Raw genomic sequence first — 25,971 nt, forward strand, 5'->3', positions numbered from 1 at the left:
CCATCTCCTTAGGGAAAAGTTCTGAGCTTTATAATCACATCCTTTAGGGATGATTTTAAAGGGGTCTTTGAGATTGGGAGTTGAAGTATTTTAGTTCTTTTTTAAGATTTATTTATTATGTATACAGCATGTGTCCCTGCAGGCCAGAAGAGGGCACCAGATCTCATTACAGATGGTTGTGAGCCACCATGTAGTTGCTGGGAATTGAACTCAGGACCTCTGGAAGAGCAGTCAGTGCTCTTAACCTCTGAGCCATCTCTCCAGCCCCAATATTTTAGTTCTTAAGAGCAAGGACTCTGGAAAATGAGTGTGGGTTTGACCTTGACGTTGCCACGAGACTACTGTGTTGCTTTCCACGTTCATTTAAACTCCCAGTACTCTGTTGTTTTTTTTTCCAGTCTCTGAAAGGGAGCTTCGGAGATCATTATCCCACAGAGTTACTGGGAGGGGTCAATGAAAGGAGGTGGGCCATTTGTCTAGCACAAGACTTGGGGCATAGTAAACACTTAATAAAAGCAAACTACTTTGGCTGGCATCTCCTACATTCACTCACAGAAAAAAAAAATCAGGAGGGAAGATGGCTCATTTGGTAAAATGCCTGCCGTGGAAGCATGAAGACCTGAGTTCAGATCTCAGGCACATATATACAATCTGGGTGAGGTGGCACACGTCTGTAACCCCAGCATGAGGGATCAGGGGCTGGCGGATCTCTGGGACTCATTGACTGGCCTGACAGCCCACCTAAATCAATGTGCTCCAAGTTTGTGAGAGACCCTGTCTCAAAAAATAAGATGGAGAGCAAGCAATAGAGGAAGACATCCATCATTGACCTGTGGACTCCACATGTACCTGCATTCATATGTGCACACACCCATGTGAACATGTACTCCCCCACACCCATGAACTTATAAATACCATGAGCCTCTTCCTTTAGTGGTTTTTTTAAAGATTTATTTATTTATTATGTAGACAGGAGAGTGTGCCAGATCTCATTACAGATGGTTGTGAGCCACCATGTGGGTGCTGGGAAATGAACTCAGGACCTCTGGAAGAACAGTCAGTGCTCTTAACCTCTCAGCCATCTCTCCAGTCCCTTCCTTTAGTTTTTAAGAGGGATTTTTCTTGCTTTCAGCTTCTTTCTGCTGTCTTCTCTCGTCTTTCCCTACCAGTAAGCGGCAGCATCCTTCTCCTCGTACCACACCTACCCCCTTTCCTGGATTAACTTATTTTAGTTCACATGCTCTTCCCCAGCTCCCATCAGTCATAATTGGTGTCGGGAATCCTCTGGAGGTCGGAGCTTCTTGTCACAAGTTGGCAGCCCATTGATGCCATCTTTTGCTTTTCAGGATGTGATCCGCGCCATGAACGTCAACCCCAAGATCTCCTTCCCTCCTGAAGTTGACTTCTGCCTCCTCCACGACTTCATCCAGGAGATATGCTGCATTGCCTTTGCAATGCAGTCCTTAGACCCACCACTTGATATCGCGTTTGGGGCCGATGGAGAAGTCTTTAATGATTGCAAGTAAGAGACATAGGGAGCAGGCGCTGAAAGATGCTCACTGTCTCTGCTCCCCAGGAAGATGAAGGGGAGAGAACCCTGGGCAGAGAAATCAGTAGCCACTCCCATGCCATGAGTTTCTCTGTACTCCGAACCCCCTCTTGGGCTCATTCTTCACTGACCATATTAGCTTTGGGGAGACCTAAAGAGTTGCCTGGAGCCTGGTTGGAACATTGGTAGTTAAAAAAATGTATTCTGTGAATACAAACACAGTTTTTAAAGATTATTTTTTGTTATTTTTATTGTGTGTGGTGTATGCACATGTGTGCACATGTGTGCAGAGGGACGCTTCCTGTGGAGGCCAAAGGTTGATGCTCAGAGACACTGGTTCTTACTGCGTGATTTAGGCCAGGTCTCTCCAAGTGTGGTGTGTGCACCACCAACCTCAGAAGCAGTCCAGGCATTTCCTAGGGATGCACACATCTGTACCACAGAGTGTGCTGTTTGTTTGCTGCAGTGGTTCCAGCGTGGGGCTTGGGAGGCTGCAGTTCACAAACACCAGGCACACTCCATGCACGCTGATGTGCTGGACTCCTGTTTAGAAGTATTAGATTCTACCGAATTTCACACGGTGAATATTCCACTAATAAATCAGAAGAAGTTGAAATAACCTGAAACAATCATTGAGATTTGACAAGATCTTAGCCACAGCTGGAGATCACCTGAGGAGGGCTCAAGCTAGTAGTTAAGAAGGCCAGCTCTGGCTTCAAGCTACTTAGATTTGAATCCATTCACTATGTGATCTTGGGCATGGTCCTTTATTTTTTCTGTCCTTCAATTTTCTTCTCTTTCAAGGGGTGGGGGGTAGTAATGCTTCTTCCTCAGGACTGTAGAAGGCTAGCTGTGATAACTCAGATGCAGCATTTTGGATGATGCCAGGCATGGAGTGAGTGGTCAGGAGTAAGAACTCTGCTTCTTTGTTTTAGCTGTAGTTCAGGATAAGTAGCCAAGACATCCATGCCACAAAATACACACACACACACACACACACACACACACACACACACACACACACACACACACACACACATTGGGAGTCACCAACATCTTAATTCAGATGCTCATTTATCTGCTGAGTATCTTCTTTGGATGTCGTCACTGAGACCCATTCCAATCTAGCTATGTAAACATTCGCCAAGATTTGCGTGAGAAATAGAAATTGTAGAAAACCTCAGAGGACTTGGTCTATGCTTCTAGCATTTTCTAGACTTGCAGCTCTTATAATTCTGAGGAGACTAGAGATGGGATGAAGTTTGTTGACGTGATGTGTTCTTAGCCAGTCTGTGCCAGAGGCCGGTTGTTCCTGGTTTCTGTTCGAAGAGCATGTGTCCATCTCCTTAACCACGGAATGAGGACCCGAGCCCTGTTTAGACCCAAGCCTAGTCAGAAATGAACTTTTCAGTTGGGTTTCCTCTGGTTATGCTACAGAACGCTGAACGTCCAGCTGGTGGCCATACCCCAGTCGTAGAGTGCATGCTTAGCCTGCGCAAGGCTCTGGGGGTGACCACCACCATGGAAAACCAGTTTCTTACCCTGTTCTCTTGTGCTTCTCCACAGGTACCGCCGCAGCTATGACTCGGATTTCACTGCTCCCTTGGTCTTTTATCACGTGTGGCCTGCTCTCATGGAGAATGACTGTGTCATTATGAAGGGGGAAGCCGTCACCAAGAGGGGGGCTTTTGTACGGTGGCCTTGCATAGTGACAATTCATCCCCAGTGTCTGATTCACAAGTTCGAGAACATTTATACACCCAAAGATTCTATAAAAAGAAGTTGATAGAGTTGTCTGATAAGATTTCATACGAAGGAGAAGGAAAAACAGCTGTCTGTCGTTTGGAATGTCCCACAATGCTTTGCAATTCCCCGGCAATGAATTCATTGCTGCTCTTCTGTCTAAAGATGGAGTTGGTCGTGATTTATTGATTTCTTCCATCTTAGAGATATTTTGACATTTCTCCATTTGGGGAAATTATGCATGTATCCTGTTTTTCTTTCCTTGGTATGATGTATAGGGAAGGGAAGGATGGAATAAAATGGGGCAGAGAAGGTGGGAGAAAGAAGCCATTTGGCTTTGGAAGGATGTTTCCTATATGGCTCTTGGTTATAGATGGTTTGACTATCTTAAAAAGTTGAATAGCCTTCCAAATGGAGTCTTTAGAGTGTGTGTGTGTGTGTGTGTGTGTGTGTGTGTGTGTGTGTGTGTGTGTGTAGTTTGTGTGCTGGGATTCATGGTCACAGGGACTTTGGAGATGCATATACCATGATGTATTATTTACCTCATCCTTTCCTAGACAGAACCAGGTGAATTCTGAAGGGAGCCCCTTGGTGCAGAGCCGAGGTGGGGGTTTTGGTCCCTGTTTTCTAAACTAGGTGAGAGGGGAGGTGCTTTGAGGCTACTCATAGTAGGGGAATAGAGAAGTTTATTAAACAAACAAACAAAACCTTAGAATATTGGTGTTTGTTTTACAAGTTAAAATCCCATGGTAGTGAAAACGACCTCCATAAAAGTGTTTTGTGTTTCAAAGCTGAGCTCATCAAAATTGGCTTTTGTCCCCCTGACAACACATGAGCTCTACAGTGAACATTTTCATAACACAGTATTCTTGCCCTTACAACTCCCTGTTAGGAAAGTTTTACTAATGGAGTGTAGTTTGGAAGGAGGGAGGTGACTTGGTCACAACCTTTATGATCATGTCCAAGAGTTATTGTCTATTGATCCCCTCCCTCACAAGCACACTTACATTTGCCCCTTTTTATGGATACACAATTAAAACAGCACATCTACCATGAATTTGGTGTATAATTTTCTTCATATGGACTCAGTAGCTGGCCCTGCAGAGGCCTTTTATTGTGTTCAGTGAGATTTCTTTTTTTCTGTGGTCTATATGACCTTGGTGCTGCATTTACATGGTAGATACTTAAAGTGAACAACCAGCCAGCCGTGAATCCCAAAGCCAAACGTGAGGACTAACAGTTTACTCATGAAAACACTTCTCCGAGCACCAGAACGGGAGCACCCTCAAGTTTGTTATAATGGGGTTTTACTGGAGAAGTTCCTGCCACATACTGTGTGGTAGGAAATAATAGGAGTGTTGCTCACACTGGTGACAAGGGAAAGAGCTGTCCTGTCAGTAGAGTCTGAGGTAAGCCGCATCTGCTCTAACAAACTCATGACTCCTTCTCTGTCTCTCTTTCTCCTCTTAGTGGAGTTCTGTGCGACCTATAACACGCTGCCGCAGCAGGAGCTTAAGTCCCGTCTGTCCCCGTAACCGCATTGGATTAAGCACGGTACATTCCCGTCTAGTCACTCATACAGAAAACCTTCATTCATACTTTCTTCCCTGTGACAGGGGTGACGGCCAGTCTGTAGGTAGTAAGAAAAGCTGTTGCTCTGATACAAACCCTGTGTGTCTTTGTTTTGTGTTGTTTTGTTTTTTATACCATGATAGCTAAGAAACTTAGTGTCCTAGAAAGAGATGGAAGTGCTTGTCTTTTCAGTTTTCCTGTTGAGGTCTTTCAAGGAATGAAAGACTTTACCTCTTTAAAAGCTGTATTCTTTGCAAACTTGAAGAGGCTGTTAGGGAACGGACAGTTGGACATGGGACATTTGAGTCACAGAGCTGAACACAGGTCCCTGTTTTTTGTTTTTTCCAGAAATTAATACATGAGTTTGGAGGGATTACTTAAAGAGTCTAGACTGAAGTACTCTCTAAAGGGCAGTCACCAAAATCAGTAGAAAAGATAAAATTAGTTTCTTTGTATATTAATTCTTGGAAAAATTAATAATCTATTTAAATTAGGAAGTAACATAAAATATTTCTGAGGGCTGGAGAGGTGGCTCAGAGGTTAGGAGCACCGACTGCTGTTCCTGAGGTCCTGAGTTCAATTCCCAGCACCCACATGGTGGCTCACAACCATCTGTAATGAGATCTGGCACCCTCTTCTGTATTTGTAATAAATAAATAAATCTTTAAAAAATATTTCTGAAAACTCTCACTATTTACATCACAATGACTCATCCCTGTCCACTTACTCACCAAATAACGCTTAGTCAACATCTGTTGAATGTGGGGCTGGACCAAGAAAGGCAGGCTACAGATCTACCATTCCTTCAGCTGGAAATTCTGCCTATGTGTGTTTGACCTTGTTCTCAAGGACAGAGCAGTGAAGGACTGCAGGTCGGAATACCTCACATCTCCCACCTGTCTCTGGCAATGTGGTGGTGGAGCTTCTTCTGCAGAACAGCTCTGTAATTACTCAGACCCACCATCATCTCCGAGTTTAGCAGGCACCCACTATTCCTCCAATAGGCTCCTTCTCAAACAGAACTCAAAGGCCAGATGGGAGGGACGCAAAAATAACGAGATGCAGTCTTCCCAGTGAGTGGGTCACCCTAGAGGAAGATCAGTGTACTTTGAACAACTTAGCTGGATGATCACGACGCAGATCAAGTTAAGAGGTCCATGGGTGATGTGGTGTGATGTAGTCTGTAATGTAAACACCTAGAGGTGGTGAGGAAACAGCATGGAAGCTGGGACTTGATTGGTTTTTCAGAATGGTCAGATGTCACAGAGGAAGAAAACCACATAAGAAATGCTAGGGAAGTAGAAAAGACCAACAGTGGACACAGTCCTTTTGCTCTTGAGGATTTTATAAAACTGAATTACATTAATAAATAAATGTGTACAGGTAGGTCAAAAAGAGGACCATGTGTTTAGTGACCTAATGAATAAAAAGGGAACCTTGGGAGCATCATGATGGGATGTCTCCCTATCCCAAGAGGAAACGGTGTATCTGAGGGGAGAGTAGTTGAGACTAGTATTAGAAGATGATTCTCCAGCCCTGGAGATTTGGACTCTGGATTCTCAGTAGAAGTTTTTATTCAAGGGGAGTGTCCCCTGCACTGAGTCCTGAGACGTGTTTGAACCCATTTCTCTTTATCATTCTATGCTCAGGGAGAGCAACATAGATTCAAGTGTAGATGAAGACATAAAATACATTCTCAAAGATGAAACTGAGCCAGCTTCCCTTCTCTGCCCATCTCTGTCTCCCTTCAACAAAGATAGCACTTCCAAGATGAAATGTAAACACTTTGGTTGGGCTGTCTTTTAGGCTTAACTAGGGCCATGCTTCCCACAGAACAGATTCCACCTTGGACAGTATCTAGTTACCTAACCTGTTTGAGAGTTCCCAACAGGAAACAGGCTTGTAGCTGGTATCAGACATGAAGGCACAGTATGGTAGTTTCTTCTTAGGGAAGGTAATGGTAAGATTTGAAAATCCTTCTTTTATGGATGCTCAGACCTTCCTTAGTATAAGGGCAGGGTTTGGACACATGAGAACTTTTATACAGAGTCTTGGAGCTAATGTCATAATTTTAGCTCTTATTAGTTAATTATGTTTAAAGAACTTCTCTCCCATTAAGCCATTGAATCTGTCATAATTTTAGCTCTTACTAATTATGTTAAGATGTTTTCTCTTCTCTTAAACCATTGAACCCAACTTCCAACCACCACTATGATTTAAACCAAATTAGATGTGCATTTACTTAAAAAGCTAGGCAGACTCATGTGATGTGGTGTCTCAGAGCAACTAACTGGCTAGTTTTTGTTTTATCTTACTAGGTTTTATTTTGTTATGTTTTGTTGTTGTCTCTTAGAAACCTGTTCTTTTTTCTTTTCTTTCTTTTTTTTAAAGAGCAATTTGCTACTCTCTTTCTCTTTTTTAAAGATTTATTTATTTATTTTATGCACATGGTGCTCTATCTGCTTGTAAGCCTACATGACAGAAGAGGGCCTCAGAGCCCACCGTAGATGGTTGTGAGCCACCATGTGGGTGCTGGGAATTGAACCTGGGTCCTCTGGGAGAGCAGCCAGTGCTCTTAACTGCTGAGCCAGCTCTCCAGCCCCCTGGCTAGTTTTAGGAATTACTTAGGTCCAAGTGATTCATTCTCTGAGCGCTGCATATTGTTCAATTCACCACACTCTTTTCTGTTTTCAGATGTCTCGGAGTCGGAGTCCTTCTCCAATAAGATGTACATTGCCAAGTAAGTGGAGCAGTCAAAATGGAGCGCGCTTTCTACTCTTTGGACATCCTCCATATTATGCCACATTTTGGAGCAAAATGATTATACTTGGGGAATATTTTTCTTCTCCAGTTCATACTGTTTATTTCATTTCTGGGCCCTCTCATCGATGGTGCCTGAGCTGGTCTCATGGTTTACAGAAAAGCAGCCTCCATGGAGAGATTGAACTGCTACGTCCCTTTGTATTTAGACACCTCTGAAGAATGTGCAAGAACGTGGCCATAGTAACAGGCTGTTTGTTTTTCTCCCTAGGATACTAAAACCACCAGCCACGTTTGTTTGCCACAGTCCATTGGAACAGCCAGCTTCTTCAGCGCCTCCGCCCACCTGACTTGTCTGCCTCCGACCTCACTTAACATGAAATGAAAAGGCAATTCTGTGTATCACTCCGCACAGAGAGTTTAATGCTTTGGCTCGGTGCCTTTGTGACTCTGGGTAACATAGCCGCTCCTTTTATTTTGTAGGCACAAATTCCATCAGTTTCATAAAGACAATGACGTAGGCATATAGGATCACGTTCATGTGAACGAAGTCCATTACAAAGGAATGGACTTCCCCCCCAAAGAACTGGGCTCTTTCAGAGCAACCCTAGGAGTAAAAGAAGTCATTATCCAGCTGAGTCCCCAAAGGAGGACAAATGCTTTTCTTTGCAGATCAGTCATGCATGCTCATGGGTTCAGTGTTCTGATCCCCTTTCAGGGTTTCCAAAGCATCTGTAGCCCCAGGCTGGGAAGCTCATCCCAGCACCATTCATGTCAGGGAAACTGTAGACCATAAGAAGACATTAATTTAAAGGGATAGAACAGTTAGCTTGCTTCTCTCTTTGTACTTTGGCTGAATGTCAAAGCTACTGGGTTTTCTGTTTCCCATTTTCTTTTCTCCCTCCTCCCTCCCTCCCTCCCTCTCTCCCTCCCTCCCTCCCTCCCTCCCTCCCTCCCTCCCTCCCTTCTTTTTCTTTCTTTCTCTTTTTGTATACAGGTACCAGAACTAACCCCCCCATATTCCCGCCTTTACATGTTTTCTTGCAAGATATTCAATCAATCAACAAATTTAATCAACTAACAATTGATTAACAATCAAGCTTAATCAGCTAATGAACTAAACAGCTCATACACTGGCACCTTATTACTGATAGGTTAATGTTGAGTAATAAAAGATGCCCCAGAATCGGGCCACGTGAGAGGGCTTCCTAGAGAGCAGGGCTGTGGTTAGACATCAGCTTGAGATATCTGCCATTTGTCTCACAGCTAGGACCGTTTCAGAGTTTTAATGCATGTGTTAAACATAGAGCTGACCACCCCCACACTTACTCCTCCAGCTGTGCCGAATTTTCCTGGCGTCTGTCTGTGACGTCACCGGCTATGACTGAACATCAGCAATGGGAGGCACCTTGCCACCCTTGGGCGTGACTTTCTGAGATGGCGGGCCTCTCAGAAAATTACATTTCAGCTAAAAGCCAGGCTTATCCAACTTAGACAGCGACAGCATTCCTGAACGACCAATTGTGTGATAAAACTGCAATAGTCACTTGTGCTGTGTGACAAAAGGCCTTTCTATTTTGTTAAATGAACATTAAAATTTACAACCAACCTTTATTTTTTTTAACTAACCATCAAAATAATATTTTTTTATTTTTCTTTATTAAGAAATTTTCTACTCACTCCACATGCTATCCACAGATCCCCTCTCCTCCCTCCTCGAACCCCCCAGCCCTCTTTCCCAAGCCACCTCGCATCCCCACATCCCCCAAATTGAGGTCTCCCATGGGGAGTCAGCAGAGCCCAGCACACTGAGCCTAGGCAGGTCCAAGCCCCTTCCCACTGCACCAAGGCTGTGCAAGGTGTCACACCACAGGCACGGGATTCCAGAAGCCTGCCCATGCACCAGGGACAGATTCCAATCCCCCTGCCTGGGTGCCTCCCAAACAGTTTGAGCCAAACAACCGTCTTCCATATCCAGAGGGCCTAGTCCAGACCCATGGGGGCTCCACAGCCACCCGTCCACAGTTCATGGCAAAAGGCCTTTCTTAAGATCTTACTAAGTATTGAGGATGCCTCTGTATCTTGTTTTTTTTTTTCTTTTCCCCCTAAAACCCCATGTATCATGTAATTTGGAAAAAACAGTCCAGTCATTTGCTCTCAATCCTATTGAGGCACTTTCCTTTTCTCAAGTTTCTAATTTGAGCTCTACTCGCGCAGAGAAAGCCAAATAGTGAAGAGCATCTTTTGGAAGGTGTCCACGATCCCGGAGGAGGCTAGCCTGTCCTCATGGCCTCTGGGTGTGGGTGGCTGGAAAGCTCTTGTTTCGCACTCTGGGTCAATGTGGGTTTCTGTGTTATTGCTCAGCATCTAATAAAGCCACAGTGGAGTGCTGTACTCTGACATGTCCTCCTTCCAGATTCTCAGGTTGCGTGAGGGTGCTCCCCACCACCTTCACTAATCCATGATCGTGAACCACGGTCACACAGTCATCAAGTAAAGACTGACCATAGCCTACCCTGGCTTGACCCGGACATAGCTGCAGCCCACGGGGGAGCCAAACTGCTGGATCTGTTTTGTCTTAATCACAGCTCCTCTCGCCTGTTCAGGATGCCCCTGCGGACCCCCCTTAGCTGTTTTCCCTTGCATGATTTCGGTGGCTTCTCACAATAGCTAGGTGCGTCTGTGGCTTTGTCTATAAGGAACTTTCTTGTTCACTGCACTCTATAATCTTGTTTCAATGTCTTTTGCTTTAGAGTGAGACTCTGTCTCGTTTTCTTCTGTTGGTACACAGTTCTGGTTCTTTACTTTTTTTGAAGGGGAAATTATGCATTTACATACACACACACACACACACACACACACACACACACACACACACACACATATGATTTGTCCTATAGTGCTGAGGATATATATGTGGAGAAGGGCTGGCTTTATGGAGTTTAATGTCCTGTTTAGCTGTATTCCTTTGTGATTTTCTGCTCATAAAGAACAGATGTGAATACATAAGAACTTAGAGCCGCTGAAAGCTGGGCTTGTAGTACACAACTGTAACCTCAGCACTTGGGAGACCAAGGCAGGAGGATTGCCAAGAGTTTAAGGCCAGTTAGTGCTATTTAGTGAGTTCTAAGGCAGCCTGAGCCACATAGGATAGCCTTGTCTCAACCAACAAAAAGAAAAACACACAGAGAGAAAGGTACAGTAAATATAGCGAAGAAAATGCTACATGAATCCCATAACAGATTTAAAACTATTTAATCAGGTAAATGTCTTTACATAGAACAAAGCTGTGGGGTGGCTGGGGAGAATGCCTCAGTCAGCACAGTGCCTGTTGTGCAAATATAAAAATCCGAGTTTGGATCTAGCACCAAGGATCCAAAGGCTGAGCCAGAGACAGGTCCGCTGCTGGAGCTCCTGGTCCACCAGTCTAGAGAAACAGGTGAGGCCAGGTCGGGGGTGGGGTGGGGGAGAATCATCTCAAAAAGAAGATGGAAGCAAATTGAGGAAGACCCTTGACATAGATTTCTAGCCTCCACATTCAACATGTGCGCGCGTGCACACACACACACACGCGCGCACACACACACACACACACACACACACACACAAGGTGGGGGGCAGAAGGGGTTTTAGGAAAAGGAAGGGTAGAATAGTGTGGTAAAAAACACTGGAGAATAGACCTCAACTTTAGAATCTATACTCCTGGCATTGTTAAGCTCGTGTGAGAAGCAGAATCAGTTCAGAGGACATGGCTTTGAATGTCCCCCACCCATCCACCCCCCGCCAGTGCAGCTGTTTGCCCCCCATTGTATCTTTAAGCTACAGGGCATGATCACTCCGATTTGCTTTTGTAGGCACACCATATGTTTTGTAGTGGGCATAGTGCAGCCAGCATCATCCTGTAAGGCTGGAGTTGGTGGGAGATTTCTTAGTGGTATTGCTTTGAAAATTTCCAGTCATATAACTAAGGGTAAGATGTTCCGGGGCCGGGCAGTGGTGGCGCACGCCTTTAATCCCAGGACTTGGGAGGCAGAGGCAGGTGGATCTTTATGAGTTCGAGGCCAGCCTGGACTACCAAGTGAGTTCCAGGAAAGGCGCAAAACTACACAGAGAAACCCTGTCTCAAAAAATCAAAAAAAAAAAAAAAGTTCTGGAACTTTAAACTAGAATTTATAAACTGCATTAGACCATGGAACTGTGAGCCCAGGAACCATATGGATAAGTGGAATTTAGAATGGCATGTTAGCCTTAATGCTGGAAGGAGCAGAGGCCTTGAGAATATGGTACGAATAGCTTTCTCATTGCAAATGAGATGTAACCAGACAGTTTCACACTTGAAAAACAGCCCAGCAGAAGTCAGCATGAACACACTTTCCAGAGTGTCACCAACAATTAGCCATCAAAACTGGGCATCTACTTGTCCTTCTACGGAGTGGGTGACAGAGGAGAGTGGCAAGTGTGTATATTGCAGATTTAATTACAAATTGGGTTATAGTGCTTTTAGAATTGTAATGAAATGACGTACTAAAATATGCTGTAAAATGTACTAGAAAAGCTACTTAGTAATTGGGCAATGGCTAGAAGACCTCGGGTGTCACACTGTAAATCAGGTCAGCAACTCACTTCTTATGTTGGGACACTGGGGCTCCAGGGCATTATATTTCTAATGATACTTCTGTCTCTTTAGTTCAGGGAACAAGTTCCAGAGCCCCGCCATAAAGTAGCATTGGCCCAGCCCTGTGGGTCATGAGTGTGTGGTAGGATGGGTCAGGGTTCCTTTGGTATCATTTGAGAAGCTTTTGCTGGAATGTTACAGGCTATTCCAAGACTTTCAGTGGTTGGAGAGAGCTTTTAATGGAGCTCTTACAGGGTGGCAATTTAGAAACCCTGTTCCAGGACATGCTTGTCTTTAGATGTATTTTTTTTTTTCGTTTTTAGAGTTAAATATGCTGCTGACTATTGACAACCATTGTATTAACTTTTACAAGTGAATGACCTATCAGAGTGATGTCATCTACTAGACACACTGGCCTAGTCACTGAGCAGTGAGCGCACTGCTGACAAGTGGCAGTGCAAAGTTGTGCACATTGAAATTTAACTCCCACCGTGAGGCATTGTGGGGGTGAAATCTTAATTCTATGAGGCTTGAAGTGGGGCTTTGGGGAGGTGTTTAGTATTAGACGATAGAGTCATTAAGTGGGGGCGTGATTCAGTCTTGTTGGCTGCAGGGGAGACACACATACACACACGTACTATTTTCTGCTGCCTGGTGCTCTGTGCCGTCTGTGGACTCTGTTAGCAAGAAGGCCATCCCCTCCATGTGTCCCTTAGACCTTGTACCTCCAGGACCTTGAGTCACAATAAAGCCTTTTTAGAAAATAAAGTCATCTGCCTCTAGTATTTTATTACAGTAATGAAAGAAGTACTAATACAACCAGTCATTGAATAAAAGACCCAAATCTGCAATCTCTTATTTGTGTTCTTTATACATGTTTATTTTGCTTTCTACTATATATGTGTGTATATATAATATATATGTTACATAATATGTGATATTCTATAATATAGTATATATTAACTATTATAAATGCTGTATTATAAAATAAAATTCCCTCTACTTCCAATGCTGATGCCAGAGTTTATCCAGCATGTATGTTTTCCTTTAAATTCCCTGCCTGTACATCTTCATTTCTAATTTCTCTCTGGTTCGCTCCAAATTCTCCCTTTCCCTGTGTTTCAATTGTTCTTATCTCTTTGATACAAATCCATTTCCCCATAAATGTCAGTACCTAACCCTTAGAGTAAGTACGAGTGAATTGAAGACAGCAAATGGCATTTCACATAAAGATTCATGTATGTCCTGATTCATATAATGCATTAATTTTACTGAACTTTCAAATAACTTCCAACTTTAAATATTTAGGGTATTAAAAACAACAAATTTGAAAAGTGAGTTATATGTACAATAAATCTGAACTATAGTTATTCTTAGCTCATTGAGTTCAATGAACGTATTAGCTAGGATTTCCCAAATTTTTGACAAAAATACCTGTTATGCACATCAGAGATGCATTCTTGGTTTTCCCACCAAGCTTACTAAGAGTCTGTGGGGTATCTGTATTAGCAGGTCTTAGGTGATCATTGTTGTGATGAAACACTGTGACCAAAGCAATTGGGAAGAAAAGGGTTTATCTGGCTTATATTTCCACATCACTGTTCATCACTGAAGGAAGTCAGGACAGGAACTCAAGCAGGGCAGGAACCTGGAAGCAGGAGCTGATGCAGAGGCCATGGAGGGGTGTTGTTTACTGGCTTGCTGCCATGGCCTGCTTTCTTATAGAACCCAGAACCACCAACCCAGGGATAGCACCACCCACCATGGGCTGGGCCCTCCCCTATTGATCCCTAATTGAGAAAATGCCTTACAGCTGGATCTTATGGTAGCATTTTCTCAGTTGAGGTTCCCTCCTTTCAGATGACTCTAGCTTGTGTTAATTTGAGATAAAACTAGCCAGCACACATAAACAGGCCAATATTTTCAAACCTGCCTGTTTATATGTGTTAGTAACCCCACAAACAGAATGACATAGACCCAATGTATTGCATAGAACTTTCTAAACGGAAAATGCTGTGCTAACCTAGTAACCTCTGAGTGTGTTCAACTATTTGTCTTAACCCAGAAATATGTAAGTCACTGAAAATTGAATATATTTAATCTTTATCTGCATGTATACCTAAAACACATGGCAAATTATAAGCTATACATTTAGATGGTGGATAAAAGAGGAGAATGAGAAAGAAGGTCAACATTTTCTTGGTTTTAGTGCCTGTGCAATTTTGTTGTTGTTGTTGAAATATCTATATTTTTTCATTCTCTTACATTGTAGAAGTCTGTGTTCAGCGTGTGTAATTGAAAGTTGGAGTCATAACTAGGATTATGAGTCCCCATGGGTGCATCCGAATAGTCATGGTCACATGCCAAAGGGAGCTAGAAGTTACCTGGGTGACCGAGGCTTGTGATTACTCTGCTTGTCTCTAGAGGAAAATTCTAGATAAGGGAAAGTGACATTTGAACACCAGACCTCACACGTGGCCTTCCTTGACTGGAATTCCCTCAGACACCCAATAGAAAAGTTTGGCCTTTTGCTTTGAAAAATATCGGTGATCTCCAAGCTGTCAGAAATGAACTCAGTCCATTCTCTAACGAACAATGAAGCATTTCCCCTCTTTTTCTCAAAGCCCAATTTAATTTCCCACTACCTAACGCATCTCAGCGGTGAAATGTAGAGTCTAAGGAAAGAGCCATATGTAATCCTACTTTGAGTGAGAAAACATTTGAGAGGCTTGACTGGGTTAATAATTCTATAAGAAATGACAGTTCTTTTTAATGTTTCTTGATTGAAATTCAACCTTTCTCCACTGAATAGTCGATGGTGATAATGTAATACAAAATGACACTGAAGTTTGGAAACCAAAGATGTAATAGTTCACGACCATGATGTCCCCCTCCCTAACTAGCTGAGGCCAAAATTGGAAGAAATTCAAAGGGCTAGATTTCCTAGAGAAACTCCAGGCTGGTGACCCAGAATTTCCCTGGGAAATACATGAGAGAAGCCACTAGATGGCAATGTTGCTTAGGAAATAAGAGGCACGCGCCTGAGAAAGAAATAGAAAGCCCTTAGATAATATTTACAACTTCATTACTGGTTTAACTGCTTACTATAAATTTGGACAATATCTTATACTGATAGTGAATGGTCAATATAAAACCATAGTGCAGAAATTAATTTAGTAAACAACTATGCCATAACACCTGATAACGGATTTATGCATTTGATCGCCTTGAGGCTCAAGAACCAAATTCTTAAGCTTGATGGGCAAGGGTGGAGGTCACTTTTTTTTTTTTTTTTTTTGGTGGTTTAAAATTTCAGTCTAACACCATCATTGTGTCAACCTGGGTTCTTACTGAGATGCAGTGCAATGGTATGTGTGGGACATTCTCTTTGCTCTTACTGTTGTTGTGGAAGACCCGGGCTGCATTCCCATCACCTACACCATGACTCACAATGGTCTCAACAGCAGCTCCTGAGGACCCAATGATGCCCTCTTCTGCCCTTCAAAGGCACCTGCACATACACGGGGCACATATACACATAGACAAGTACACACACACAGTCACTTGACTTTAGTGGTTTTTTTTTGTTTTGTTTTTTTGTTTTTTTCCCGAGACAGGGTTTCTCTGTGTAGCTTTGCGCCTTTCCTGGGTCTCACTCTGTAGACCAGGCTGGCCTCAAAAAGTTCCGCCTGGCTCTGCCTCCCAAGTGCTGGGATTAAAGGAGTACGCCACCACCATCCGGCTGACTTTAGTGTTTTTTTTTCTTGCCTTCCTGTATGAGTGAGAATGGGTGACATTTGTCTTTCTGGATCCAGGTTACCCACTCAGTTGCCTGGTTCTATTCATTTACCTACAAATTTCATTTTTCTTTGTAGCTGAGTAAAATCCTACTGTGTATAGGGATGGTTTCATTATCCGCTCATCAGTTGATGGACAGCTAGTCTGTTTCCATGTCACAGCTACTGTGAATAGAGTGGACGTGCACATGGATGAGTATGCCTCTTTGTAGAAGGATGTGGAGTCCTTCGGGGATATGCCACTGGTGGAGCTGTGGGAGAAAACCTACTTCTGGTTTTCTGAGGAACTGTCACTCCGATTTCCATAGTGGCTGTAGCAGTTTGCACTCCCACCAAGAGTGAAGAAGTGCTACACACACACACACACACACACACACACACACACACACACACACCCCTCCCCCCAGCCTCCACAGCACTTGTCTTTTGTTAATCTTAGCCATTCTGACTGAGGTTTTTTTCTGCATTCCTCTGACGTCTAAGGATGGCAAACATGTACGAACATATCTCTTGGTTCTTCTGATGGCCTCTGATCAGTTCCATGGCCTTTATTGTAAGTGGGCTGTTTTCTTAATGTTTCATGTTTTTAGTTCTTTGTGTATTCTAGACATGAAGTTTCTGTTAGGTGTAAAGCTTGGCTTACAGCAGCTGTAGTTTCCTGCAAAAGCATCCTCACAAGATCAAGCCAGCCAACATCTAGCATGGATAGGGGAGGGGAGCGCTCATGAGACCCAATCCCCGAAGAGCTATTGATAGTTGACAGCTTCTAGGGGAGGGAAACAGTTTTCTTTAGGGGTGTGGCTCCTGGAGATTGATTGCACTCTAGTGGATAGCCCCACACCCGTGAGTCTATGATGTATGAGCAGTCCAAAACCGGACTCCATAGATTTTTTTTTTTTTTTTTTTTAAAAAGACACACACTTGGGGTGGAGTGGGGAGCAAATGGAGACTAGATCTGGGAGGAGTTAGGGGAAGGAGTTGGGGTAAATGTAATCAAAATATGTTGTTGGCTTGTATAAAATTTCAAAGTATTAATAAAAATATAAACAAAATGGTCTTACTGCAACTGAAAAAAAAAAAAAAAAAAAAAAAAAGAAAAACCCAAAACTGAAACCAAAAAATAAAACCAAAACAAATCCCTGCAAAGCAATTTGCCCTCACCAAGATGCTTAGGGCTGCCCTAACCAAGCTGTGTGGTTAGGGACACAGCTGATTCACACTGGGAATCAAGTTTCTTATTAAGACAATCTACAGCCAAAGAGAGAGAGTTGTAGTGTCGTGATTGGGACACACCTCTCTGAGAACAGTGCCCCCTCGAATTGCACAACACCAAGGCCTGCAGTGAACCTGGGAGAGAGGAGGAGGCTTCAGGACTGGTTTAAATGGCATCTTCAAGGTTCTAGGAAAGGCTTATCTAAAGAGAACCATGCTCCCACCCAACCCCTACCATCTCCTGTTAAGCCTAATTCTTTAAACTGGGCTCTTCCTTCCTTCCTTCCTTCCTTCCTTCCTTCCTTCCTTCCTTCCTTCCTTCCTTCCTTCCTTCCTTTCTCTCTCTCTCTTCCTCCCTCTTTCTTTCTTTCTTTCTTTCTTTCTTTCTTTCTTTCTTTCTTTCTTTCTTTCTTTCTTTCTTTCTTTCTTCTCTCTCTCTCTCTCTCTCTCTCTCTCTCTCTCTCTCTTTCTTTCTTTCTTTCTTCTTCCTTCTTTTGGGGGAGTGGGGAGAAGGGGAATACTTCTTTAGGAAAAAAGTAACAGACCAGCATTTGAATTCAAGTGAGGTAATTTAAGTAGTTGCTTTAGATGCCAATAACTCAGTAATACTATTTTAATGCAGTTAAGAAACAATGGAAGAAATCTATAACGAGCTGTCAACATCTTAAGGGAGGATGGGAATGTACCGAGTTGCCTGCAAATCAGCTCGGCTTGTCTGGGGGAGTCCCAGAGTGATTTGTGTCTGCTCATTAAATCCTGTTGGAAACAGAATCAAACCCAAGAAATGACTTTCTCATCCCAGATGAAATAACATGTTATCAGGAACTTATCTCTATTGTCTCAAAATTGAAGAGTGGCGTGCGTGAGAAACAGTGACTCTCCCAGGTTCCGTATCTGGTGACTCGGCTGTGAGCATGGATTCCACCAGTCCTCTTCCACTTTATTCCTGGGGGTGTTTGAGGTCCCGCCCTGACCATTGAGCAGAACTGTCAGTCTGACATACAGATGCCATCATTGGCTGTTCTAAAAACAGCATGCGCGACCTTTCAAGGGAGCACTGATAAAACTATGAAGGAATTCAGCAGTCGTAGGCTGTCTTATTTGAGTGAAACATCGTCACCATTCGTATTGAAAAAGGACATCTTGTGTTGGAAAGACATACTGACAGATAACCGAGGTCTGCTGACTGCAGGTCTGCTGTACACTCTTCGGCTGAGTTCTGAAATATGTATGAATCCATGCACGATGCCAGCCACTGGACCACCAAGCAGGATCCATGCATGATGCCAACTGCTGGACCACCAGCAGGATCCATGCATGATGCCAAGCGCTGGACCACTAACAGGATCCACAGATGATGCCAACTGCTGGACCAGCAGCAGGATCCACAGATGATGCCAACCACTGGACCACCAGCAGGATCCACAGATGATGCCAGCAGCAGGATCCATGCACAATGCCAACCACTGGATCACCAGCAGATCCACACATGATGCCAACCTCCGGACCACCAGCAGGATCTGCTCACAGTGCCAACCACTGGACCACTAACAGGATCCACAGATGATGCCAACTGCTGGACCAGCAGCAGACCTGTTTTGATTTTTAATGTTAGAAAAAAGAGAGACTGGAGAGATGGCTCAGCAGTTTGGAGCACTGGCTGCTCTTGCAGAGAGTCTGGGTTCCATTCTCAGCATCCACATGGTGGCTTACAACAGCCTGAAACTCCAGTTCCAGGGGATCAGATGATTTCCTCTGGCTTCTATGGAACCAGGCATCCAGTTGGTACACTTACATACATGCAGAGAAAACACCCATACATTAAAAAACAAATTAGAATAAAGACTAGGACCAATCTTGAGCTGCCTGGTCAGACTAAGTGACCAAGGATAGCTGCCACTCAGACAAAGCAAGTCCACAAACTGTTGTTTTCAAAAAGTATACAAGTAGCTTTGGGGAAAAAATCAGAATTTTGTTGTATTTCCTTAAGCTTTTAGACAGAAAAACAAACCCAGCCTGACTTATATGAACCAATTTTTTCTTTTCTTTTACCTTTCTTTCCTCCCTCCCTCCCTCCCTCCCTCCCTCCCTCCCTCCCTCTCTCTCTCCCTCCCTCCCTCCTTCCCTCCCTCCCTTCTTTCCTTCCTTCCTTTCTTCTTTCAAATAGAGTCTAAATGGCCATGGCTGACCTGAAACTCACTATGTAGAGTAGGCTGGCCTCAAACTCACAGAGATCCACCTGCCTCTGCCTCCCGAGTGCTCAGATAAAAGACATGTGCCTGACTTGTCAACGGGTGTGGATGAGGCTGCACCTTAGTTGTTTTCTTCTTCCAAAGCGTGTAAAATAACATGCATGGGAGTAGGACATGAAAGCAGTCTGGTGGCTGAGTCCTTTCTGGCAAGCCATCCACTTGAGCTCTCCTCACACCCTCTGTGACCTTTCTCCAAGATTTCCCACAGGCGAGAGGCCTGCTTTGTATTGTCAGAAACTTCAGACAACTGCCTTGGTGTAGCGTGGATTCATTTATTCCTCTGAAAGGTGCACATGTAGTCACAAATCAGCAGGCGCTGGGGGCCTGCTCCATGATGTCCCCAGTGTCTCACAGTCCTCCCTGCAGTCTCAGCCCCCATCCCAGGGTTCTGCCTGACTAAAGACCTTTGAGCTCTGATGTCCCAGAGCCCTGAGGGGGGCACAGCAAACACAGAGGAACAGGGGCAGTGTGATGTTAAACAGAACATTCTCTGAGCTTTGTTGAGAGGAGACAGCTGGGCATGACTTCATCACTTCCCCTCTTTCAGGGCTTTAAGAACAGCAGACCGCCTGGGCTCCCCGGGGAACATGGGGTTCCAAGTAACTCGGGAGAGTAGGGTGTGCTGAGATGACGATATTGCCTGTTCCCAGGGATGGTTCCTTCAGGACTTAGACCAGCATTTTCCAGCACCAGCCCAAGGAGGATGGGATTTGATCCATTCTTGGAAAGCACAAAAACACACTGCCCACCTCAGACTCTGGCGTGACACAAGCTGGAGACTCCTCTGGGTGGGTTTGCCTTGTATGTGTGGAGCATCCCGATAGAGAAGCTTGTGTCAAAAAGGGAGGGTTCAGAGTCTGGTCAGCCATGATTCTCAAAGCTACCCATGCCTCTCAGAGTAGCTTCTGAGAGGAGTGGATGCTGGCTGTAAACCCTCAGGTCAAAGACTTCAACTGTGGGGGTGCCATGATCCCTTCAAAATCGACAAATCCAGGGTATCAGATTTAGGGGCATTTCATTCTCAGGCAACCCTAGAGAGAGGTTGGGAGTGTGGTGGTTTGAATGGAAATGGCCCCCATAGGCTCATAGAGAGTAGCACTATTAGGAGGCACGGCCTTGTAGGTGAGGTCTTGTTGGAGGAAGTGTGTCACTGCGGCATGGGCTTTGAGGTTTCAGAAGCTCAAGCCAGGCCCAGGGTCACTCTCTCTTCTTGCTGGATGTAGAACTCTCAGCTGCCTCTCCAGCACCATGTTTGACTGCATGCCCCCATCCTTCCCTTCCATGATGATAATGGACTAAACCTCTGAACCTGTAAGGAAATGTTTTCCTTATAAGAGTAGCCATGATCACGATGTCTATTCACAGCAACAGAAACTCTAAGACACAGTCTCATGGGAAATACTCTCAGTCCCACAAGACCTGCTCCACTCCTGCGGGAAAACATTGCCATTCATGATGGTGCATCTGCCATGAGCAAATGTTTTCCACTGGGTCTCCCTATTAGAGGCTCTACCACCTCAATACTACTATGCTTCAGACCAAACCTCCACCACATGGATCTTTGGGGGGACACACTCCAACCATATCTAAACCATGTACCTGGAGCAAAGTGGAAGATACTGGTAGAACCAGAGGCATGAACACTGGCCTCTGCCTCTGAGGTGGCGATCAATCTGTCTACTTTCTCTGGCCTCATATTCTCATCACTGTCTCCTGAAGCCACATATAGCTCCATCACTGAACAAGAACCAACTCTTTATCTTTTGGGTACAAGGATCAGGCGTTTTGATCTGTAGACTCCTTCTCAGATCTTGGATTTAAGGCAGATACCTAGAAATCCTTGCTCTGCTCATGGCTCCTTGTTAACTAGGGGACATTGAATAACTTCCCAGAGACTTACTGTGGTGGTGTGAACGAGAATGGCCCCCATAGGCTCATATATTTCAATACTTGGTCTCCAACTGGTGGAACTGTTTGGGCAGGATTAGGAGGTGTGGCCTTGTAAGCCTTGAGGTTTAAAAAGCCCATTCCATTCCCAGTTAGCTTTCTCCCTCATCCTGTGGGTCAGGATGCAAGCTCCCAGCTACGGCACCATGCTTGCCTGCCTGATGCTATGCCCCCTACCATGAGGATCATGTTTGTAAGAATTAAATTTAACCATACAGAGCAGGTACTAAATAGATGCTCTGAGAACACAAACCACAGAACGTTAGAGAAACAGCTGTGGAAGTTACCAGTTCTTTATTGCCAAGGAGCATCTTGAGCATCTCGCTTTCCTGTGACACTCCACCTGGCCTCAGCCCTCTGTCCCCAGTGTCTCTGAGTCTCTGTGTTTTCTGGCCAGAAGTTCCTGACCACATGGGCATTCTAGGAACCTCAGAACTTTAACCTTGGGTCTCCAAGGACCTTGGGGGTATTTGTCTTAGTAACAGAGGAGCAAGTAGAGTGTTAAGAGGGCAGATTGGTTTTCCTACAAGATGCATTGAAAACATTTTTTGAAAAGTAATAAGAATTGTTGCCAGGCGGTGGTGGCGCACGCCTTTAATCCCAGCACTCGGGAGGCAGAGCCAGGCGGATCTCTGTGAGTTCGAGGCCAGCCTGGGCTACCAAGTGAGCTCCAGGAAAGGCGCAAAGCTACGCAGAGAAACCCTGTCTCGAAAAACCAAAAAAAAAAAAAAAAAAAAAAAAAAAGAATTGTGCATAAAGACTTAGTAATATGTTTGTTTTTTAATGGGAAAGAGAGCAGACACTTGGAAGCCTGAGTAGCCTTAAAACAGCCCCAAGGGAGTATTTGGAATGTTTTACCACAAGGGGATGATAACTATTTGAAGTGAGGTGTTTTATTTATTTGACTTGATCATTATACAATATATGTGCATTAAAACATCAGACTGCACTCATGAAATTGGATAATCATTATGTCAATTAACAGGACAACAGATGGGGGCTGGAGGGATGCTCTGCAGTTAAGAGTGCTTGCCGCACGTGTAGAGGATTGGAGTTCGATTTCCAGCACTCACATTGTGGGGCTCAGAACTGCCTGTGAGTTCAGCTCCTGTGGAATCTAACACTCCCCTTTGACCTCTATACGCAGCTCCATGCATAGGTGCATAAACACAGGCACATGTATATACACACACATAAAAAATTAAATCTATTTAAAAAAATAAAGCAAACATCCGCCTCGGTAAAACATACCGGGAGCATCTTGCTGTATGTTATCGCCCTACTTTGAAATACTTTGCATGGTTCTAAGACAGGAAGAAAAGCTAGGAACTGGGAGATAAGGAATCTCGACTCCTGTTTTTGTCGTGATGAACGCACAAGCACTGGGACTAAAGATCCATGCACTACCTCAGGTAGTGATAAGACTGTTCTGCAGAATCCCCATCTCACATGAGCCAAGTCACTGGTGTGATTTCCGAGCTGCTCTGGCCCGAGGTGTTGACGGCAGAAGTAAGTCTCCTTTTCCTCTTTGCCCAGTCCGCTTTGACGTCAAACGTCAGTATTTCCGAGCACAAGAATTTTGTCTAGTCTAGTGGATGTCAAAAGCAAACAGCACCATCTTTTCCAGTCTGCTGATGTAAAAGCTTAGCAAAGTAGAAATCGCCACAGGCCCACTCCTCCATTTTCCTATTAACACAGATGACAGCAGAGTCTGGAAACCAGTCATAGTTTAATACTCTGGTAAATCCTTTGCTTGGCTGCTCGCACTTTTAATAATTGAAAATTCAATTAACTTGACTATATGAATATAGGCAGGGCACAAGCTCGGGTTTTATGTGGAGCCCAACTTGGAGAACTCCCAGGCAGCTCATGGACTCTTTCTTCAGCATGAACCTGCAGGGCCTTATCCAGCCTCCCCGTCTCTGATTGCCATATGGCTCTCACCGCAACTTTAATCAGGACCAGGCTTAGCCTGATGTGAAATAAGATCTAAAGGCTTCGAGAAGTCACCCTAATGAATCTGGAGCAGCTGGGGCCCACAGGCCAAGAGGAGCGGGTTTAGAAAGCACCATTTACAGTCTAGATTTCCAGTCCACCTTAAAGGGAACATTGCTCGTGTCTTAGAACCTTGGAAACACTGTCTGATCTCGGGGGCTTCCTGTGAACCTGAACTTGGCTTGTACTAGTTTAGGAAATGACAAATGCATTTTTGAATAGTGACATGCCTGGGTCTGGATCATTTGGCTTCAGTGAGGGTTCGAATTTGGTTTTCCAGTGAATAGTAAGAAAGAGCCATGGACATTGTTACAGGTCAGGTCAGTATGTATCTTTCAAGAGTTTAGTTGATTCCCATCACCGCAGCCAGAGGGAAGCTTTGCGGGGTGGAAAAAACTGCCAATTAGGTGTCCTTGGCATGGCATGAAATGAGAAATTGGGCCTGGAGCTTCAGCAGGGCTTCAAGGACGCTTGGGGGAAGCCAAGAGCAGAGGCAGACGGGCTTGGCATGGTGGTCACCTCAGTCTACACTGACTCTTGGGAGGAGTGAGGGGAGGCGGTGTGTCTAGAGAGCAGCACCCATTGCCTGCCACAAGCTGGCTTTGCAGTCCTTGGTGGAAACAGATGTGCGCCATTCTCTTGTTCGGTACCCGGGGAACAGGCTGGAGACACCAACCCCTTCCTTCTTGACTTGTCACTTCCTATGACTCAGGCCCCTTCATTTACTGTTTGTACAATGGGGTTAGAAAGGTCAACCAGATGCACTTTATGTGAGGTACCCAGGAGAATTGTTACAGAAGTAAGTAGGGCGTGTAGACTTTGGGTTATTAGAATTCAGTCTGACAAACCCACAGTGGCCTCTCTCTAACCAGATGAATAAAGAAAACATCTCTACTGACAGAACTGATAACATGTTTACAGAGCTTCTCAATCTTGTCACTTTGGGGAGTGGACTGACTGTAATTCAGTTTACACCCATGGTTTAAACTTGTTTGATCCAGTGGCTGAGAGGATAATTTCATAGTATTTTAAATCTCTTCATTCCCTAATTCTTCTTCAGGATCGTACCCAAGTGAGGATGGAATGGGCATCATGAGTCTGTGTGCCCATCATCTGGGATGCATAAGTCATGTTTCTGAGGTTTGTCTCTAAGAGGGGAGGGAATCTACAGGGTTCCTTCCACCGAAGCAGAAGCTCTGGCATCTAGCTTAATGGGACTGTTTGGAAAATGCCACTTCAGGAAGTTCCTAGTTTATGTTGCCAACTTTGATGAAAAAGATCCTAGAACTTTTGAGGGCATTGACCCTAAGAAGAGCTCAGTGAGAGATGTGTATAAGAAGTTTGATTTGGGCTAAGATGTTATAGACTTCACTGGCCATTCTCTTGCACTGCACAGAATAGATGGCGACTCAGATCAGCCGTGTTATGTTACCGTTAATAAAACTAAACTTTACAGCGAGTCATTGGCAAGATAGGGTAAAAGCTATCTGCTCTATGGCTTTGGAGAATTGCCACAAGGACTTGCCAGGTTTAAGTGCTGTATGTGGAGGTGCCTACATGTTGAATAAACCAACTGAAGAAATCATTGTGCAAAATGGGAAAGTGGTTGGTGTGAAATCTGAAGGAGAGACTGCTCTCCATAAGCAGCTCGTCTGTGACCCCAGCTGTGTCAAAGATGGGGCTGAAAAAGTGGGCCAGGTAATCACAGTGATCTGGATCCTTAGCCACGCTATCAAGACCATCAACGATGCCAATTCCTGCCGGATCATCATTCCACAGAACCAAGTCAACCACAAGTCAGATGTCTGTGTTTGCATGACCTCCTTTGCCACACATGCCACACAACGTGGCAGCACAGGGCAAATACATTGTGTACATTGTAAGTACAGCTGTGGAGACCAAGGGACCGGAGAAAGAAAGCAGACCAGCTTTGGAACTCTGGGAACCAACTGAACAGAAATGTGTACCAAAAGGTTTGGGAACAGAGAGCCAGATCTTTATTTCCCGTGCCTATGATGGTACCACTCTCTTTGAGACAACCTGTAATGACATTAAAAGTATCTATAAGAGAATGACAGGATCTGAGCTTGACTTTGAAGAAATGATGCATAAGAAGAATGACATTTATGGAGGAGACTAACAGCAGTACATATAATGTAATTAGGACCAAAAAAATTGGCAAATAATGTGTATTGTATGAAATCAATATTGCAAGCCCTGCTTTTATGATCAAAGTGGAGAGTGCTATACCAGCGAATACTCCTTCTCTTCACTTTTCTAATATCATGTATTAACTTGTTTTTATGGAATGGCTAGTCAGAATTGGTAGATTCTGTTCAATTTAACCAGACTGGCTTTTTTTTAGTGAAGGAGCTGTTCTAAACAAATATCGATAGAGAACTTGACACAGTACTTGTATCTTTTAATCAGTGTAGCCTTTGCGATTGGGTGCCTCTGCTCCAGAGCTGGATCTATACAATTTGTGCCATCCTGATATTGGGAGTCTAACTGGAATATTCTTTGGTTTGG

At 44.2% G+C, this 25,971-nt stretch overlaps 1 protein-coding gene and 1 pseudogene across 9 annotated transcripts in view; both read left to right on the plus strand.

Annotated features, from left to right (window-relative positions):
* Positions 1–8,048, plus strand: part of Spata18 (spermatogenesis associated 18) — a 32,589-nt gene extending 24,541 nt beyond the window's left edge. For 4 of the 9 annotated variants that reach the window (XM_015998328.3, XM_006979703.4, XM_076546447.1 and 1 more), the window contains 5 exons: positions 1,347–1,522; positions 3,116–3,239; positions 4,763–4,846; positions 7,559–7,604; positions 7,896–8,048. In XM_015998328.3, coding sequence (XP_015853814.1) covers positions 1,347–1,522; positions 3,116–3,239; positions 4,763–4,846; positions 7,559–7,604; positions 7,896–7,903 — 438 coding nt within the window. In that variant the 3' untranslated portion in view covers positions 7,904–8,048. Of the gene's footprint in view, positions 1–1,346; positions 1,523–3,115; positions 3,929–4,762; positions 4,847–7,558; positions 7,605–7,895 lie in introns of all 9 variants that reach the window. The other 5 variants (XR_013042950.1, XR_013042951.1, XR_006061547.2 and 2 more) reach the window with 3 other exon arrangements.
* Positions 8,049–22,814: 14,766 nt separating this feature from the next.
* LOC102907941 (rab GDP dissociation inhibitor beta pseudogene) lies at positions 22,815–25,582 on the plus strand (annotated as a pseudogene).
* The last annotated feature ends 389 nt before the right edge of the window (positions 25,583–25,971 follow it).

Source organism: Peromyscus maniculatus, chromosome 10 (genome assembly GCF_049852395.1).
Source record: "Peromyscus maniculatus bairdii isolate BWxNUB_F1_BW_parent chromosome 10, HU_Pman_BW_mat_3.1, whole genome shotgun sequence".
In the NCBI taxonomy this organism is placed as follows: domain Eukaryota; kingdom Metazoa; phylum Chordata; class Mammalia; order Rodentia; family Cricetidae; genus Peromyscus; species Peromyscus maniculatus.